Source organism: Botryllus schlosseri, chromosome 12, assembly GCF_051294905.1.
Source record: "Botryllus schlosseri isolate E-star chromosome 12, Bs_hap1, whole genome shotgun sequence".
NCBI lineage: Eukaryota > Metazoa > Chordata > Ascidiacea > Stolidobranchia > Styelidae > Botryllus > Botryllus schlosseri.
The window spans coordinates 21,208,718-21,230,722 of record NC_137247.1 but is presented as its reverse complement, the minus strand read 5'-3'; the positions used below and the strand labels follow the sequence as shown (position 1 = coordinate 21,230,722).

Genomic DNA, 22,005 nt, shown 5'->3' with positions numbered 1-22,005 from the left:
AATTAGGTGTTTGTGCACATAATGTGAAAATTGTATCATTTATCTTCATTTCTGATTGGCACTGACTGTTCTTACGAAGTAGTTTTGCCTGAAAAAAACGTTTGTGACTTTAAAACTGACAAATTTTTACATGAAAATTGTATTTGAGCGAAATCTGTCCCTATGAAGAATTCAAGTAGTTACATCACGTATTATGTTAGAAATAATTAAAATTTGTTATAGTACAACGGAAGATACTTCCCTACATTCCCGGGTTGAAAGTGTCTGTCCTTACTAAGTAGCATGCCAGAAATGGAAAAAGAACGTTCAACAGAAGCAGTTGTTTGCTGACAATACTGAAGTTATCCGTACACTGCTGATGACACACCGTGTTGCTTCATTCCGACAATGCTGTTTACTTCACAATTTTTCATCATGCGCTTCTTGATATAAGAATCATGCAATGCCCAAGAAGTCTTGCTTCTGTTAAGATATTGCGGTACGTTGACCATAACAACATATCAACCTATTTGTTTCATTTTGCCGTTTATGATTCACAATGAGCAGACAACGAACCGTCTACAACACTAGGCCTATAAAGTAGGCTACAAGCTGTAAAATATCGGTTGATAAGTTCAACGACAGTGCAAAATCTACGATACAAACGAAATGCGGGGATCAGGGAATTCTGACTTTGTGAACAATTTTGACAATTTTTTGACTGATTTGGTCATGCCTAAAAAATCGCCCTAGTGACTGACAATGACTGATGAGGGACTAATTCTGCCATCAAGTGGGTGTCATAAGAGTGGCATGCTACAAAATTTATCTATTTGGAGTGGCCATTTCGATTTAAATCGTTTTTCTCATGTTCATAATGTATATGTAAATTTTATTCCGCTCATAGCCCTGGAACTCCCACAATCAGCCTCGAATTTTTCATTGTTATGGAGATCGGCATTGGGACGCAACGATGCTGTCTGGCGAAACGAGAGAGTAGCTCAAGAGAAAAAGAGCCAGACAGCATTGTTGCGTCCCAATGCCAATCTCCGTAACAATGAAAAATTCGAGGCTGATTGTGGGAGTTCCAGGGCTACGAGCGGAATAAAATTTATATTTTCGTAATCAGTGCAGAGTCAGCTTTCGATTGATACCCGTTTTACTAAATTTAATGCTCGGAAAGCCGGTCAAAAATGACCGTCAAATTGTCTGTAGCCAAATTGAAATTGTGACGTGATACAATTTCACTGAGGCGTGAGATTTGCCTGTGTCGACACCATATAGGACACTATGGTTTTCCTGACTTGGGCAGGACGTAACTATTGTTTTGTGCCGATACTCGTGCGAAGAGATCGCAACCTTATCATTACGGTTATTCACGTGTTCGTTGCAGCGATGAGCGGACTGTGATATTTTCCAGTCCGAGTTCACTCCTGAAAAATTTCAATTTCGTCCAACTCCATCCAAATCCAAAATGTTTTCAAAATCTAAAGTCAAATACTATGACTGATAACACGTTACAGAGAATAATTGAGCTTCATGTTTCAATGGAATCCAGGTCTGAAATACACAACATGTAGGCTACGATTCTTCCCTTCTCCAGTATGTCTATATACTCCACACTACACATTGAAGTCATCTTCATTCGGCGTCGGACAAAAACACAGCTTGGATTCCCACGAATCATTAGGGATGACGTTAAATGAAGAGGCGGTACTGGATCGTTTAGGTAAGCTCTCGTCTGTTGGTTACATCGCATTGTAGTTTGTGATTTTCCTGGAACACTGTGTGTCTTGAAGGGGTAAAATAATAGAACAGCCACTATATTATGCTGTGAAGAAATATTCATGAATCGAAAGCGACATTATCACCTTCATCTCCGACGTAATAGCGTCGTCTACGAGAGCTGCGGGATCTACGGGATCTACGGCCACGGATACGGATACGGATCCGTCGGCCAATATAGCGATGTTTCCAGCTGATTCGTCCTGCCGAAGACTCGGTCAAAACCAAACCCAAGAGGAGAACGATAGCGAGCAGTTTGCCGTTCATCTGTAAACATGAATGCAAATCATTCTAGCATATTCCTCATGTGCTCTCTACATAATATCGAGTGTGACTAGCAACGACCAGAACAAATCAACCCAGACCACAGCGGCGAATTCCAGCTATGCAGAAGGAAACAGCGGTTTGCTCACTTTATTGCGATCTTTGCGACCACGTTCGATGAAGTATTGACTACCTCCCGATACTATTAATTAAATACCTTCAACGAAGATAGAAATTTCTTATACTTTTCTCGGAAACATGATATGCTGGAGGTATCACATGCTGGCAGCTTAAGGAAATTATTAGGAAGGAAATTATTTGACACATCCGTCTACAGCGACACACATAAACATAAATTGTTGCTGAGTGACGTGACATACTTTGAACACGCTGGCATATGCTTGCTCTGAACGAGCTGTACCACGTTGGTCTCAGACCTCGACCGATATCACGATATTCGCTCTGTCCGATTTCCACATGATGGCGCAGTGGTATAATCCGCGGCTGCAACACCAATGGGTGCGGGTTCGAGTCCGACCGAGGCCGACTTCCGAATTCCGATACCTAAGTGTTGGAGGTTTACCCAGGCTCCTCCTCGACACCTCATCTGCGTTAGCGGTGTCATACAACAAGCCGAGAGGTGGGCCGTGCTATAAGTCGGCAGTTACGGCAAATAAGAAGAATATCGGCCTGGTGTAAACACAATGACAAACACCATGAATACCACAAAACAAAAGCAAAGAAAGAGGTTGGCGGCACGGCCATCCATATTGATTAGAGACATAAAATATCATAATTTTGACTGGTTTTGAAATTACAATGTAATCTAGCCGGCTTTCTGAATTGATATACAGTCCATGATGCATGTCGGCAGATTTCAAATAATACTAAAGTAATAATACTAAAGTAATAATACTGGTTTAAAAATGTCCGAAGTAGTCGAAGCACCATAAAGACCCAAACAACAATAAAGACAACGACCTAAGCTCATGGTAAATGTCCCAATGCTGCAGGTATTGTACAAACTATATAAAAGTATTCTATAACTTGCCACGGCCTCTAATATGTGAACAAAACAAAATTGGTTTTGGATATCAAAGGGTGATCGGCCAAATAACTGTCTCCGGGACCCACCTCTACGACTGCGCATTTGACTACTAATCATATATGCGCGAATATTGGAGGTTATCTATTGTCAGTGAGTAGTAGTTATGATCGCTCGCGATTCGTAATGGGGCTCTTATGGGTGCACCCGACCGGTGCCGCGAAAACTCGTCCTGAACCGGTGACCCTTTCAGACCCCCCTTCCACCCGACCGGTGCCTGGGTTTGTATAGGCATCTCTCGACCGGTAACCCTTTTCGGTATAGGGATCACTCAACCGGTGCCTCGAAACTCGTCTTGAACCGGTAACCCTTTTCGGTATAGGGCTCGCTCATGACCTGTCGTGAAAACTCGTGTTGGTGACTCCACCCTTTTCGAGTCCCTATCGCTGATGACCTGCCGTCTCGTCGATGATACCAACCTTTCATGTATACGTTGTGTCGATGACCTGCCTGATAACGTTACGGGTATAGGGATCTCCGGTGAAGTGGTGTTGAATATTAAGTATAGTAAAGAGTGACGCCATTACTTAGTATGTATATTCAAAAATATTATATATGACCGATTCCAGGTAATCCTAACGTTTACGGTGAATGCGACTTCAATATATCGTTATTCTTATGGACGCGGCGGTGATTCGTACTTTCGGTTATAGACTGCGGGTGACATGTCGTACTTTCGACAAAAAAGGTGTGAAATAGTTTGCTGATTCTAGGAATCACTCGCAAGGTAATATTTTGGTAATTAGTTTACCACAGAGCCGGCGTAGACGACGATTCGAATACCAACAATAGCCGCGTTCACATACTAACACTCCAAAAAGGTGTGAAATATTTCCTACAAACGCTCGCAAGATAACACATCAGAATAGCCATCTCTCGCGGTTTGGTGTTACAGAGGTAGGAATTACGCACAAGTAATATTTTGGTAATTAGTTTGCCACAGAGCTGGCGTAGACGGTGATCCCAATACCAGCAATAGCCGCGTTCACAACTAACACTTCAAAAAGGTGTGAAATAGGTTGCAAATCCCACGATCGCTCACGAGATAACACCTAAGACATAGCGATCACTTGTGACTTGCTGTTACATACATTCCAATCGCCACAATGTAATATTTTGATAATCAATATGTCAAAGAACTGGATTTCAGTGGTAAAATTTAATAACTAACGAACAACAGAACCGTCGCAGACGGTGATTCGAATACCGACAAATTTTCACTTATTTCTGACCCAACCCTAATCCTCTGTGAAGTTGACGCTTATTCAAAAAGGTGTGGAATAATTGTAAAAATCCTACGTCGCTGACACGATAATGCATCAGACATAGCGATCTAGTTATAGTACGGTGTCGGAATCCATTCGTGAGATGTTCTATAGGTAAATTGAGATAATCCGAAAACGAAATATTTGGACTTTGACATAGTCTGAATTGAAATAGATTGACAAACATGACCACCAACTTTCCCGCAGTCCCATTTCGATATTATATGCACATTGATTTGAAACAAGTAATGAAACATTGCAACTCTATTCGCGATCCCGCTTTCCGTTTGTCAAAGAGATATTTTAACATCTTACCATACTCAAAAGAATTCTTCACAACATTAACAATTGTTAAAAATCTAGTTTTCACTTACTTGATTATATCACTACAACTCACAAACTCGAATTAATTCATCCTGGCTGTATTCGTATGATCGGTCTTTTTTATTCGATTGTAAAGGCCGTTACTATTCTGAAGACAAAGTATTTACTAATCGGTACATATACGATTTGACTTGGACATATTATATTTTGAGTATACGAGATTTGAATGTCCAAACAATAACTGAGAATTAATTTATCACAATTAAATCCGTATATTACAGCGTAAAAGATATTGGGGTGTCAGCAACTCTGTACGGTCGTAGTTACAACCACATTAACTAATCTACCCAGGCAACTCGTCATGATCATTTCTGAAATCAACACAAACACGACCACTGACTTGAGTTAACCGCGATACAGCATCAAGTTTTAAATCCGCTTGCAGCTGACGGATTATTCGAATGCATCGATGGAGAATATTATTGAACTCGCCGGTATTGTTACTTCAACAAATTACACCGACTGCGAAAGTTAATATCGAATGGTAAGACTTGATCACATATTTGTTGATCACAGACATGACAAAAAAACATTACCGAGATTTTATAAACTAGTCATATTACTCTACACATCCATCAATATCAAAATGCGAGTCATCCAATTTTTCTACTAAAGTAACATTGCACTTTCGGATTCGGTATAGTCATACAAATTGTATTAAATCCAACATCAAAACAAAAGGATTTTTTTTTTTAGTTTATTGAAATCAAATCATTCGTCTTCGACTTGTGCTTTTCTAGATTGCACGCAACAATTCGTTACGAATGAGCTGTAACCAAAGTTAAGAATTCTTTGTGTCCACAGATATAGAAGATGAATATAGCTAACACAATCACGAATCGACGTTTCAGAGTATTTCACGGATGTAATAAACTTGTTAGTGTCGCCTATCTAAAAGTATGCATGCGTTCGATTTCCATACCGACTGTTGCGATGTTTAGGATTCGCTTACAATGACCAAGAGTGAGGATTTAACATCAATGTCGTTACTGGGGGTATTCACAACAGAGAATCGAAACATTACACAGTGTGAAAATATATCTTTGATATCAAAGCACTATCCCAAGTACACGATTAATACTCAACTCCGTTCACACTTTCTATAGAACGTGCTAAATGTAAAATATCACGAGGTTGCACTCTAAGACTTTGATCATTACAAAAGTAAATTGAATATGTTTGCTCGACGCATTCATTTCAACTAGAAATGTCTAGTGCACAACAATCGTAATATTAAGGAAGTACTTGCTACACTGTAATTCACTAAACGCGTTTTGCATTTTTGTTCATTTGTAGCATTGATTGAAATTGTTTTTTGAACCCTCAAATAATAATTCCCGACATGAAACCAAACCGCTGAAAGTCGTTACCAACACAAAGAAACACTTTGTACGATGTTTGCAAAATGTACCCTATGGTTAGGTGTACTAGAATTATTTGTGTAACACATACACCGACAATGTAATCGAAAATTTTTCCGTTGTCTTTCGCTAAAGTAAATGTCATCACAATACTCTGTCACTAAAGATCTTACTTGTATCTGATTGAATCACCGATAATTAACTCGCTAAATCAAACCATAAGGAAATTTCACTCACTCATCAGATATGAAACAGCGTCGCTTAATCGGTGTAGATCGTTTTTCTAAATGCAAATCATACCTGACCAACAGAAAACAATTTTCACTCACCTTGTAATGAAACCAAGTGGTGGACCTTCGTTCAATATTTTGTTTGTGTCAAATACTTTGCAATAAACACACTGGAGTGGTCGAGCTTTACATCAGCAGACTGTAATCTGTAAATCAAGCTTACATCCGACTTGTAACTGTATCGTTTACCTAACCGAGTTGTATGCACAGTTTGATATTTTTTGTTATTTGGTAATTGCTGAATATACTACTTCGAAATACTCCCTTGAACGTAATTTCCATCATCGTAATAATCGAAGTACATTTGTGTCGAATTCGTAACAGCCGACTATGACATGATAAATTTTTGACAAGTTATGCTTGGAAGATTGGTTGTATATCACGAAAAATAATTACCGCTCATATTGATACTGTTATCCGTTGTTCGGTATTTTCAAACGAGTAAAATTTATTACTTGAGTTACTCTGCTTAATGCAAATGTAAACACAACCGTCTTTCAACATCGCCAAGACATCGATTCAAAGTATACAATCAAACGCAACAAGTTTTACTTTTGTAGGTTGTGTATGGTTATCCTGCATAACTCATTTCTTACCAAAGCCATATGAAATATATTCATGTTACACGAAAATATTCGCTCATGCTACAAACCTGTACAATGATTGGTGGTGCTTTCAAACTGTTTCGATACCTCAAGAACTTTATTGTCTGAATGGTTGTTCATGTATCGTAATAATCAAGTAGTTCAACACAGAACTAGTATTAACAGAAACACCAGAGTTGTTTACACAAAAGTTTGTATGTGTACAGTATACGAATACCATGTGTAAGTCCAGCACAATTGTGGTATCCATACGAGTTTAGTTAACACAATTTACGACACCGAGGTCGCGTCATCTTTCGTAAGACAACAAACCAAGGCTTCAGGATATGTCCATGTCATAGCAATGAATCGGCTACTCCAACAACAGAGTGCATATGTTTTCTAGTTACGGTGCTTACATCCTACACACAAATCAATCTACTTTGCTAACGAAAAGTGGTGGGTCATCATATGGTTATCCTCACTAGTAAAACATACTATCATACAAAATGGTCGTTATAGTTTGCACACCAACGGTACATCGTACAAGTAACAAGTCTCGAGAATCCAGTTATTCAAAAAACGTGAAAGTATTTCTACACCAAGTCGTTATGTTGACGAAAGCGTATATTGTAATATCATGATCGATTTGCATTCGTTGGTCACAAACTGTCACTACTCTAAATAATTATTTTTCACTCAAACACAAACGCATACTTGTCACCATTCGTTTTCATCAAGTACGAGTTCAAGAAACTTACTACGACATGAATTTTTATTTTTATGTTGTGTAAATAGGTATTAATTAATTCGAGTAACACTATATCAACATCATCGAGTTGTGCTAATAGATTTACATGTGGTCTTGTGGTTTTCGTCGGGACATACAGCACGAACTAACTGTAGACTCCTCTCTGTTGTACAGCTACTCGGTAATCGAAATGCATTAACATGTAAACAACGATCTTGTTTCGTCACACCAAAAATATGTTCACTGTCGCGATACTCCGCACAAGACGTGCATAGCCTTTTCACACTAGTAATTGTATACCAACGTCAAGCGATAACGTTTAACAAGACCAACGACACTGAACCCACGACGTTTACCTATGTAAAATTACCACTTTCACTTGCCAGTCCATCGTTTACCTGACTAAACATATTATTTTCCTTTGGAGATCTGATGTTTACCCAGAGTAAGAAACCATTTTCACTTGGAAATATATTTTTTCCTTGGCTAACAAACCTTTTTTCACTTGTAAATATGTTTTTTCCTTGGCTAACAAACCTTTTTTCACTTGGAAATCTATTTTTTCTCTGGTTAACAAACCTTTTCCCCGGGTAACAAACCTTTTTCCCAGAGCAACAAGCCATTTTCACTTGGTGGTCCGTCGTTTACCTGGTAAAAATATCATTTTCCTTTGGGGATCTGGCGTTTACCCAGTGTAACAATACATTTTCGCTTGGAAAAATGCTTTTACCTAGAGTAACTAATCATTTTCTCCTGGGTAACAATCCCCTTTCGTCTGGAAACTATCATTTAACTGAGTACCAATACCGTTTTCACTTGGAAATACATTTTTTCCCTGGGTAACAATACCATTTTCGTTTTGAAAACTGACAACCACACCGGTCAATTTGATATTTTTGTATATTGTTACAACGAACAGTGACGGAAATATACACAGACTACCGGTTTCAGAGTACACCCCATCGGTCGTATCACGTCAATATCATCGGTTAACCACATATAATATACTCTTGTACACCGAAATGCACGCTTTGGAAAATTGGACAATAGGCTGCGATAGTTCTGTGATGTCCAGGTTCGTGCTTTAGATTTTCCAGAGTCAAAATGTCTGAATAAAACACCTCCTCGACGACGGTTGGTATGTGGATAACGGTGTTCGGAAAACGGTTGGATTTATGTCACCCATCGCGATAACAATTCCAGGTCGAGTTTTCCTCCCGCATGTTTACTATATTGTATCTTGATTGGTCAATGTATGTCTCGACATTCAGTTTGAAATCGGAAATGATAAAGTATGTAACCGGATCCGGATATCAACTCTGAATCGATAAACCAATGAACAATATTCAAAGTAAACATGTTACACCCTGTGTTTCCACGAAAAAATACCATCCAGACATACGTCGCGCTTGTTTGCCCGCATCAGTATACGGGCAAATGGAGGTGTGTGACATTGCATGCAATGTGTTGGTATACAAACATCGATCCACAGACATTATCATAGCCGGTAGTTTTGATGTAGATCGAATGTCACCCGATAACAATACCAATAAGCCACATTGCAATGACTCCGGGTCTGCGCTATTACATCGATATTTCGACACCGTTCACCGATTTACTCGATGGTGTTATCGTGTTGTTACATTGCAAGATAGTCATGACCCTATCTCCGGACAGATCACCCAGACCAATTGGATACATCGGTCGATATCCGTCGTGTTGTCGACACCAAAGTTTTCTGCTGAGACTGCAGCGTTTGACCAATGTGAACTATCGAAGTACGGTGCTCGAAATGATTGCGATCAGTCTTTCAGTCACGATGCATGGATGTCGCTACTCCCACATAACGACTCCAGATAAATATCGCGAACAGTGATTCTGAAAATCTCGGACTGATACTGTGATCCAATAAGGTATGTTTCTGTGAAGACTGCAATCGTACACCACAATAGAACACTACCTCTTGGGATTTCACTCGCAATCATAAAGCACATCATCGTAAGGGTCCGGCTCGTCCGGTGACATTTCGAAACGGTCATCGCTACAAGAGATCGGGTTGGTCTCGTCATATCGGTAGCATTTTGACACTGTCATCACCACGAGGTTATTGACATCGATTCAGTTGGGCATGTCAATCCGTTTTACAAGTACCGTTTTTCGAGTCCCTGTACCATAGTGTTACGACACAGGCAAGATGCATCGGTGGAAATAATAAAACACGGAAGGTGCACTTTGGTGTTATTTGACATGGGTTTTACACCTGAAGAACCTTACATTCGAGCGATACATTGGAACGACGCTTGTATTATTGACGTCGAAGGAACAGAAATGTATCGATTTATTGGTTTCGTACATATCCAACAAAAACTAAGGTATATGCTTGTGCACGGTTCGCATATTCGACTGTGAACACTCTATGCTGTATAGCGCACTTTCACCGTCGAGCGAATAACCCGTGTTACGGTTCCATGTTTGTGTGTCTGTATGTCATGCTTCAGATTGACTCAGAGTCATTGCAATGTGGCTTATTGGTATTGTTATCGGGTGACATTCGATCTACATCAAAACTACCGGCTATGATAATGTCTGTGGATCGATGTTTGTATACCAACACATTGCATGCAATGTCACACACCTCCATTTGCGCGTATACTGATGTGGGCAAACAAGCGCGACGTATGTCTGGATGGTATTTTTTCGTGGAAACACAGGGTGTAACATGTTTACTTTGAATATTGTTCATTGGTTTATCGATTCAGAGTTGATATCCGGATCCGGTTACATACTTTATCATTTCCGATTTCAAACTGAATGTCGAGACATACATTGACCAATCAAGACACAATATAGTAAACATGCGGGAGGAAAACTCGACCTGGAATTGTTATCGCGATGGGTGACATAAATCCAACCGTTTTCCGAACACCGTTATCCACATACCAACCGTCGTCGAGGAGGTGTTTTATTCAGACATTTTGACTCTGGAAAATCTAAAGCACGAACCCGGACATCACAGAACTATCGCAGCCTATTGTCCAATTTTCCAAAGCGTGCATTTCGGTGTACATGAGTATATTATATGTGGTTAACCGATGATATTGACGTGATACGACCGATGGGGTGTACTCTGAAACCGGTAGTCTGTGTATCTTTCCGTCACTGTTCGTTGTAACAATATACAAAAATATCAAATTGACCGGTGTGGTTGTCAGTTTTCAAAACGAAAATGGTATTGTTACCCAGGGAAAAAATGTATTTCCAAGTGAAAACGGTATTGGTACTCAGTTAAATGATAGTTTCCAGACGAAAAGGGATCGTTACCCAGGAGAAAATGATTAGTTACTCTAGGTAAAAGTATTTTTCCAAGCGAAAATGTATTGTTACACTGGGTAAACGCCAGATCCCCAAAGGAAAATGATATTTTTACCCAGGTAAACGACGGACCACCAAGTGAAAATGGTTTGTTGCTCAGGGAAAAGGTTTGTTACCCGGGGAAAAATATATATTTCCAAGTGAAAAAGGTTTGTTACCAAAGAGATAAAATATATCTCCAAGTGAAAAAAGGTTTGTTAGCCAAGGAAAAAACATATTTACAAGTGAAAAAAGGTTTGTTAGCCAAGGAAAAAATATATTTCCAAGTGAAAATGGTTTCTTACTCTGGGTAAACATCAGATCTCCAAAGGAAAATAATATGTTTAGTCAGGTAAACGATGGACTGGCAAGTGAAAGTGGTAATTTTACATAGGTAAACGTCGTGGGTTCAGTGTCGTTGGTCTTGTTAAACGTTATCGCTTGACGTTGGTATACAATTACTAGTGTGAAAAGGCTATGCACGTCTTGTGCGGAGTATCGCGACAGTGAACATATTTTTGGTGTGACGAAACAAGATCGTTGTTTACATGTTAATGCATTTCGATTACCGAGTAGCTGTACAACAGAGAGGAGTCTACAGTTAGTTCGTGCTGTATGTCCCGACGAAAACCACAAGACCACATGTAAATCTATTAGCACAACTCGATGATGTTGATATAGTGTTACTCGAATTAATTAATACCTATTTACACAACATAAAAATAAAAATTCATGTCGTAGTAAGTTTCTTGAACTCGTACTTGATGAAAACGAATGGTGACAAGTATGCGTTTGTGTTTGAGTGAAAAATAATTATTTAGAGTAGTGACAGTTTGTGACCAACGAATGCAAATCGATCATGATATTACAATATACGCTTTCGTCAACATAACGACTTGGTGTGGAAATACTTTCACGTTTTTTGAATAACTGGATTCTCGAGACTTGTTACTTGTACGATGTACCGTTGGAGTGCAAACTATAACGACCATTTTGTATGATAGTATGTTTTACTAGTGAGGATAACCATATGATGACTCACCACTTTCCGTTAGCAAAGTAGATTGATTTGTGTGTAGGATGTAAGCACCGTAACTAGAAAACATATGCACTCTGTTGTTGGAGTAGCCGATTCATTGCTATGACATGGACATATCCTGAAGCCTTGGTTTGTTGTCTTACGAAAGATGACGCGACCTCGGTGTCGTAAATTGTGTTAACTAAACTCGTATGGATACCACAATTGTGCTGGACTTACACATGGTATTCGTATACTGTACACATACAAACTTTTGTGTAAACAACTCTGGTGTTTCTGTTAATACTAGTTCTGTGTTGAACTACTTGATTATTACGATACATGAACAACCATTCAGACAATAAAGTTCTTGAGGTATCGAAACAGTTTGAAAGCACCACCAATCATTGTACAGGTTTGTAGCATGAGCGAATATTTTCGTGTAACATGAATATATTTCATATGGCTTTGGTAAGAAATGAGTTATGCAGGATAACCATACACAACCTACAAAAGTAAAACTTGTTGCGTTTGTTTGTATACTTTGAATCGATGTCTTGGCGATGTTGAAAGACGGTTGTGTTTACATTTGCATTAAGTAGAGTAACTCAAGTAATAAATTTTACTCGTTTGAAAATACCGAACAACGGATAACAGTATCAATATGAGCGGTAATTATTTTTCGTGATATACAACCAATCTTCCAAGCATAACTTGTCAAAAATTTATCATGTCATAGTCGGCTGTTACGAATTCGACACAAATGTACTTCGATTATTACGATGATGGAAATTACGTTCAAGGGAGTATTTCGAAGTAGTATATTCAGCAATTACCAAATAACAAAAAATATCAAACTGTGCATACAACTCGGTTAGGTAAACGATACAGTTACAAGTCGGATGTAAGCTTGATTTACAGATTACAGTCTGCTGATGTAAAGCTCGACCACTCCAGTGTGTTTATTGCAAAGTATTTGACACAAACAAAATATTGAACGAAGGTCCACCACTTGGTTTCATTACAAGGTGAGTGAAAATTGTTTTCTGTTGTTCAGGTATGATTTGCATTTAGAAAAACGATCTACACCGATTAAGCGACGCTGTTTCATATCTGATGAGTGAGTGAAATTTCCTTATGGTTTGATTTAGCGAGTTAATTATCGGTGATTCAATCAGATACAAGTAAGATCTTTAGTGACAGAGTATTGTGATGACATTTACTTTAGCGAATGACAACGGAAAAATTTTCGATTACATTGTCGGTGTATGTGTTACACAAATAATTCTAGTACACCTAACCATAGGGTACATTTTGCAAACATCGTACAAAGTCTTTCTTTGTGTTGGTAACGACTTTCAGCGGTTTGGTTTCATGTCGGGAATTATTATTTGAGGGTTCAAAAAACAATTTCAATCAATGCTACAAATGAACAAAAATGCAAAACGCGTTTAGTGAATTACAGTGTAGCAAGTACTTCCTTAATATTACGATTGTTGTGCACTAGACATTTCTAGTTGAAATGAATGCGTCGAGCAAACATATTCAATTTACTTTTGTAATGATCAAAGTCTTAGAGTGCAACCTCGTGATATTTTACATTTAGCACGTTCTATAGAAAGTGTGAACGGAGTTGAGTATTAATCGTGTACTTGGGACAGTGCTTTGATATCAAAGATATATTTTCACACTGTGTAATGTTTCGATTCTCTGTTGTGAATACCCCCAGTAACGACATTGATGTTAAATCCTCACTCTTGGTCATTGTAAGCGAATCCTAAACATCGCAACAGTCGGTATGGAAATCGAACGCATGCATACTTTTAGATAGGCGACACTAACAAGTTTATTACATCCGTGAAATACTCTGAAACGTCGATTCGTGATTGTGTTAGCTATATTCATCTTCTATATCTGTGGACACAAAGAATTCTTAACTTTGGTTACAGCTCATTCGTAACGAATTGTTGCGTGCAATCTAGAAAAGCACAAGTCGAAGACGAATGATTTGATTTCAATAAACTAAAAAAAAAATCCTTTTGTTTTGATGTTGGATTTAATACAATTTGTATGACTATACCGAATCCGAAAGTGCAATGTTACTTTAGTAGAAAAATTGGATGACTCGCATTTTGATATTGATGGATGTGTAGAGTAATATGACTAGTTTATAAAATCTCGGTAATGTTTTTTTGTCATGTCTGTGATCAACAAATATGTGATCAAGTCTTACCATTCGATATTAACTTTCGCAGTCGGTGTAATTTGTTGAAATAACAATACCGGCGAGTTCAATAATATTCTCCATCGATGCATTCGAATAATCCGTCAGCTGCAAGCGGATTTAAAACTTGATGCTGTATCGCGGTTAACTCAAGTCAGTGGTCGTGTTTGTGTTGATTTCAGAAATGATCATGACGAGTTGCCTGGGTAGATTAGTTAATGTGGTTGTAACTACGACCGTACAGAGTTGCTGACACCCCAATATCTTTTACGCTGTAATATACGGATTTAATTGTGATAAATTAATTCTCAGTTATTGTTTGGACATTCAAATCTCGTATACTCAAAATATAATATGTCCAAGTCAAATCGTATATGTACCGATTAGTAAATACTTTGTCTTCAGAATAGTAACGGCCTTTACAATCGAATAAAAAAGACCGATCATACGAATACAGCCAGGATGAATTAATTCGAGTTTGTGAGTTGTAGTGATATAATCAAGTAAGTGAAAACTAGATTTTTAACAATTGTTAATGTTGTGAAGAATTCTTTTGAGTATGGTAAGATGTTAAAATATCTCTTTGACAAACGGAAAGCGGGATCGCGAATAGAGTTGCAATGTTTCATTACTTGTTTCAAATCAATGTGCATATAATATCGAAATGGGACTGCGGGAAAGTTGGTGGTCATGTTTGTCAATCTATTTCAATTCAGACTATGTCAAAGTCCAAATATTTCGTTTTCGGATTATCTCAATTTACCTATAGAACATCTCACGAATGGATTCCGACACCGTACTATAACTAGATCGCTATGTCTGATGCATTATCGTGTCAGCGACGTAGGATTTTTACAATTATTCCACACCTTTTTGAATAAGCGTCAACTTCACAGAGGATTAGGGTTGGGTCAGAAATAAGTGAAAATTTGTCGGTATTCGAATCACCGTCTGCGACGGTTCTGTTGTTCGTTAGTTATTAAATTTTACCACTGAAATCCAGTTCTTTGACATATTGATTATCAAAATATTACATTGTGGCGATTGGAATGTATGTAACAGCAAGTCACAAGTGATCGCTATGTCTTAGGTGTTATCTCGTGAGCGATCGTGGGATTTGCAACCTATTTCACACCTTTTTGAAGTGTTAGTTGTGAACGCGGCTATTGCTGGTATTGGGATCACCGTCTACGCCGGCTCTGTGGCAAACTAATTACCAAAATATTACTTGTGCGTAATTCCTACCTCTGTAACACCAAACCGCGAGAGATGGCTATTCTGATGTGTTATCTTGCGAGCGTTTGTAGGAAATATTTCACACCTTTTTGGAGTGTTAGTATGTGAACGCGGCTATTGTTGGTATTCGAATCGTCGTCTACGCCGGCTCTGTGGTAAACTAATTACCAAAATATTACCTTGCGAGTGATTCCTAGAATCAGCAAACTATTTCACACCTTTTTTGTCGAAAGTACGACATGTCACCCGCAGTCTATAACCGAAAGTACGAATCACCGCCGCGTCCATAAGAATAACGATATATTGAAGTCGCATTCACCGTAAACGTTAGGATTACCTGGAATCGGTCATATATAATATTTTTGAATATACATACTAAGTAATGGCGTCACTCTTTACTATACTTAATATTCAACACCACTTCACCGGAGATCCCTATACCCGTAACGTTATCAGGCAGGTCATCGACACAACGTATACGTGAAAGGTTGGTATCATCGACGAGACGGCAGGTCATCAGCGATAGGGACTCGAAAAGGGTGGAGTCACCAACACGAGTTTTCACGACAGGTCATGAGCGAGACCTATACCGAAAAGGGTTACCGGTTCAAGACGAGTTTCGAGGCACCGGTTGAGTGATCCCTATACCGAAAAGGGTTACCGGTCCAAGACGAGTTTCGAGGCACCGGTTGAGTGATCCCTATACCGAAAAGGGTTACCGGTCGAGAGATGCCTATACAAACCCAGGCACCGGTCGGGTGGAAGGGGGGTCTGAAAGGGTCACCGGTTCAGGACGAGTTTTCGCGGCACCGGTCGGGTGCACCCATAAGAGCCCCATTACGAATCGCGAGCGATCATAACTACTACTTCAGTGTCGATTCGTTGTCGTTCAGTCGAACTGCTTTCACGTAAATATATGAGTTTTGTCAACATCATGGGCAATTGAAGATATTGCTATTGTTTTTTCTATCATATCTCAGCAGATATTTTTAATTATTACATTTTGGGGTGATTTAAGTTTATGGATGTGGAGAAGGTTAAGAGTCCTTTCTCTACAATTCTACAAAACATATGATGTGATCAATAGTCGGCAAAATCGATATTTATTTCGGATTCTGACATCAAGCCATAGTCGAGCTTTTCAAGCGTTCTGCTATCTACGCAAGCTCCCTCAATTGCATCATAAGAATTGGTTGATCTAAAGTTACTTCCTTCAGATACTGAGTAATTTTTATTGTTGAGCAGCATCGCGCTACTTTCATTGTCTATACGTTTTGTGAGGAAGTCACGATATTGAGCATTAATCGGAACGCATATGGAGTATTGTTCTCATATACTGCGTATCATCCTAACAAAATCTTCGGTAACGTTTTAAGAATGGATAGGATGTAAACAACGTAACTGTTTAGAGCAGGGGTGTCAAACATACGGCCCGCGGGGAGCATCCGGCTTGCCAGACGATTTCATCCGGCCCCCGAAGCAATTTTGAGTAGATTGAAAAATCCATATATTTTCCAGCACATTTGTAACAATTGTTGAGATTTTTTGCAGGAAATAGCCTACTTCCATGTTCATAAGCCCCATCATAATCACCCGACTACGGCGCTGGGGTTTCACTCTAGTTACCACTAGTAACAAGTCGGGGAGATTGAAACCCAATGTCAAGAAAGCAAAAAGTGCAAACCAAGTTCAAAGTTTTATAGAAAATGGATCAAAAAGTAGTTGGTCACAGAAAAAAAATCGCCTGCAGCACCGTTATACGCGGTTTACAAGGAAAAATTATATATTAGTTGTACAAATATATAATTGAAATATGTATGCTGGTCGCACTGCTCTGTCACTTTCGCCCAAACAGACCCCCTGACATGACAACTTATATCGCCGTTAACGCGACTGTTTTAGCATTTCTTAACTGTATTTGACCAGACAATCATCAAATTTTCGCGAATTCCATTGTTCGCGAATAGAGGTGTCGCGACTTTCTACTTTAAAATCCGTATCATCCGTGTATTATCTACACATGCCTTTTAAGGCATTCAAGTGAAAAGAAAGAGCACAAATTAACATTTTGGAATCAGTCTACTGGTCCGGCCCTCGAGCGACTTGAAGGCTTGAATCCGGCCCGCGGCGCAATTTGAGTTTGACACCCCTGGTTTAGAGAATCCCATATGAACGCAAACTTAACTATTCTTGGAAGTTACGATGACATGCCTGTCTTGTCCTTGTTATTCTTGAGTCATATGACTTGGTTCGAGTCGTACACAATGACTCGGGTACAAGTCGAGTCAATACAAAAATTTACTCGAACCGAGTCGAGTCACTTTACCAGTGTATATACATTCCGCTGGTGTGGACCGGCATTTCGACTCATAAATAGCTAAGCATAAATGCCCTTAATACAGCCGTTTTTGAGTAAATTTTTTATTCGATTTTTGCGAAAAATTGTGACGTGATGAGGGAATTGTTTCGGAAAAATCGGAATCGGCATCGTCGAATTAGGCAAACTCAATTAATCGGTCTAAAAAAACAAAAAAAGTTGAAAAATGTAGATTAGTGTAGCCATAAAAGTGAAAAATGTAGGGTTGCCTTCAAAACAAAAATCAATTTAAAACAGACATGTTTAAAACAAGGCTCTTTTTTAAAACATTTTAAAAAATTTTTTAAATCCTTTTCGTCATCAATATTCAATTGTGACGTCATAGTAGGGGTCATTGAGAATTGAAAATATAGGATGAATATAGCTCACTTGACAAAATATCAGTACTATTGCTGTTAAACCGACTATTTTGAGGGTTCCAACCATCCCATATCGATATACGTCGGATATATTGGATGGTAATTGTTCGTAGGATCATACAACATGTTTTGGAAAGTATTTACACAATTATGGCATAATGTTACAACTTAGATAAAAATCTGGTTCGTGGTACAGAACTTGAATATAGCTTTCAATACAACATCCATTGTAGCAGTATATTTATTAAACTCGAAGACTTTTCGGGTGCCTCTTTTCAAGAGTTATCGGCACACTAAAGGGATTTAAACAGATTTGAAAGCAAAACCAAAAAGGCAAAGTATGACGCAACAATAAAAATCACAAACCAAAAAATTCGCATTGTACCAATGGCAACAATAACAAACTATGAAGTATACGGACATACGGTACTATGGTTGCCAGTAAACTCGCCCCAAAATAAATTCGGCCCAGGCAAATTCGGCCATTACATCAGTAAATTCGGCCCACCGAGAATATTGTATTAAGATGTATTAGCAACCGTTAACATGAATTAATTACATAATTATACTATTATTAGGTGATTTGGATGTCAGGGTATGCGTAGATCGCGTAATCACGGGAGATAGCGCGGATATTCACGGGGACCGAATTTACCGACGGCCGAATTCACCGGTCAATTCACTGGTTACTCGGTCAATTCTGCCCTCGGAGAATTTTTTATAAAAATGTATTACCAACTATTAATGTGAATTAATTTCATAATTATATTAATATCAAGTGATTTGGGGAACAGGGTATGCGGGAACAGGGTAAATAGTTATATGTATTTATATATGCCGATGTTTACGGGGCCGAATTTACCGACAGCCGAACTCAATCGGTATATTCGGCCCTCGGAGAACATTGTGTGAAATTGTATAACGAACTAATAATGTGTATTATATTACATAATTATAATATTATCGAACCTGAACCCTAACACTAATCCTAACCCTAATTCTAACCTAACCCTAACCCTAACCTAACCCTAATCCCAACCTAACCCTGATCCTAACCTGACCTAACCCTAATCCTAACCCTAATCCTAACCCTAACGCTAATCCTAACCCTAAACCTAATAACTAATAACTAATAATGTGTATTATATTACATAATTATAATATTATCAAGTGATTTGGAGGTTAGGGGTTACGTTTAGGGTTAGGATTAGCGTTAGGGTTAGGATTATGTTAGGGTTGGGATTAGGGTTAGGTTAGGTTAGGATTAGGGTTAGGTTAGGATTAGGTTTAGGATTAGGGTTAGGTTAAGAGTAGGGTTAGGTTAGGATTAGGGTTAGGTTAGGATTACAGTTAGGTTAGGATTAGGGTTAGGGTTCAGGTCAGGTAATGGTATTGTAACTGTTATTGTTACTCTGGCCCTGGCCGAATTTACCGAGGGCCAAATTTACAGACGGCCGAATTCACCGACGGCCAAAGTTTCCGAGGGCCGAATTCGACGGGTCGAATTTACTTTGGGGCGAGTTTACTGGCAACCGGTACTATAGTAGCAGCACAATTTGTAAATAAACAATTACACGCACGGAACAACACGCACTAATGAGAAATTTGTAGGTTATAGAGGAAATCTTTTTGTCTGCATAAAATAGGTTTGCTTAACTGAATAATAGTAGACTCCAACACTTTTAAATGAAACACAGACCTACCACGCGCAATGACAGTGAACATATTGTCATCATAGTGCTGTGCACAGGCAAGGTTTTCACTCAGATGCTGACCAATTGACGAAGCATATGCTTGGTAATCATCATAGCAGTCTGTTTTTGCAGCCAATTTGCACTGACGTGCGAGCTCCGTGCGATCATTTGGGCATGTTTTTGACCGAATCAATTTTGGGATATGCTTCTTAATACGCTCAAACAATCTTTGAGATGTACGTACTACATACCTACTGTCACAGTGGCACTTGTATTTGTAAACAACATTACTTGCATCAAAGGCAGGAAGTACATCTTCTCGAGAGTTGGGTAACAAGGGTTTCGTCGTGTATACTACATGTGTTAACGCTGTAATAGCAACGGTGAACAGCCGATTTAATATGCTTTCCAAAACGGCTAGATACGTTACCTAGTCAAGGTACGTGCAAAAATGCCGGGCATTATTCTGGGCCATATTTTGGAGCTGTATCCGATTTTTTCAGTACCCTAGAGATGGAGCATTTTAATATGTGGTCCGGATAGCAATTTTTGGAGAGAATCAAGTGGATATCATCAGCACCCTAACTGCCGCACCCCAAACCCCCCAATTGGGGGGGGCCCGAGCTCGAAGGGGGCCCAAAATTATTTCGTGAATTAGCATAAATCATAAAGTATTTTTTGAAAATTCATGCCAATTTTTCAAAATTTCCGCGCGCGAATTCAAGAAGCCATTTATCTTTATTATTGGGTGTTAGGCCATTACCGCGCTACGACCTACCAAGACCTACAATCAAGTTTTAGGCCATATAACATGCGACTCCAAGAAGTGTGCCAGAACGATCGGCAGCGAGAAAACCTTGGCCGAAAAGGTCTATGTCCTTATGCTGACCGAAGACGGCGTTCTATATATAAAATACACAAAGGTTTAATTGTACAATGTACATAGGCGCCTAAATGACTGACGCCGAATGTTCCTGTCTTTGCAATCTGAATCTCACAAGACAAATACCATCCCGATGGGAAAAAATTTATGCCAGTGAAGAAATACCAATTTGAAATCGTGTGCGTCTCTTAGTTTAGAAGCCTACGTTTGGGCCAGTGGTTCCCAACGTGGGCGATTTGTCGGTTCAGGGGGGCAAAAACGGACGAAGGGGGCGATGGCGCGTTTAAATGGCTATATTGGCGTCCATGACAGTAATTGCCGCACTCAAACCCTTAATTGGAATGGGGGGCCCACAGTTTTTTTCGTGAATTAACATTAATTATAGAGTATTATTTTGGAGATTTAGGGAACTTTTTCAACAAATTTTTGCGCTGCGCGCCATTTCGTGGTGTCTTATTTCTTACTTATTGGATACCCTTCCCCCAAGAAATAATACGCATGAGGTATAGAAATGGGCATCTCGGTGTCAGCCATTATCACACTATGAAGAATTAGGTATTGACGGGCGCATAATTCTCCTTCTACTTCCACAGATTGACCACCCCTGGACTAAAGAATCTATAATGGGGTCAGCTAGACACGATACTTGCTGGAAAACTATTTCCTCTTGAACCATGGTCTTTTGGACAGCAGAAATCGTCTGGTCTTTTGGCAGTGATGTGACATTGCACGTCCTGGCAATATGCCAATTCAAATCAGCAAATTCTTCCTCCGAAGCCGTATCAGCTAATGAGGAATAGCGGTATTTGGCACAGGCGAATGACTTATTTTGAATAACAACAACAATATGTTTAAAATGAAATCATTTTCAGCATTTTAAAATGCTTACTAAGCGTTCTTCCGAAATTTCCTGAAATCAGGTCGCGGGCCGCAAAATATGACTTCACGGGCCGCGTGTTGGTGACCCCTGGCAGGGATCGCCAACTCAAAATTGGTCGCGGGCCACTTTTCAAGATTCCTAGAGGCCGCGGGCCGCATGACTTCAATATCGAGATTAACATAGCCAACGCTGCTTAACAACTACAAATGATAACT

At 39.1% G+C, this 22,005-nt stretch overlaps 1 protein-coding gene and 1 long non-coding RNA gene across 2 annotated transcripts in view; both read right to left on the bottom strand.

Moving 5' to 3' along the window:
- Nucleotides 1-22,005, bottom strand: part of LOC145451672 (uncharacterized) — a 324,257-nt gene that overhangs the window by 209,549 nt on the left and 92,703 nt on the right. The window lies entirely within an intron of this gene.
- Nucleotides 1,810-22,005, bottom strand: part of LOC145451660 (uncharacterized) — a 64,433-nt gene continuing 44,237 nt past the window's right edge. The window contains exon 4 of the mRNA XM_080329875.1: nt 1,810-2,031. Within this exon, the coding sequence (XP_080186001.1) occupies nt 1,825-2,031 (207 nt within the window). The 3' untranslated portion in view covers nt 1,810-1,824. The remainder of the gene's footprint in view (nt 2,032-22,005) is intronic.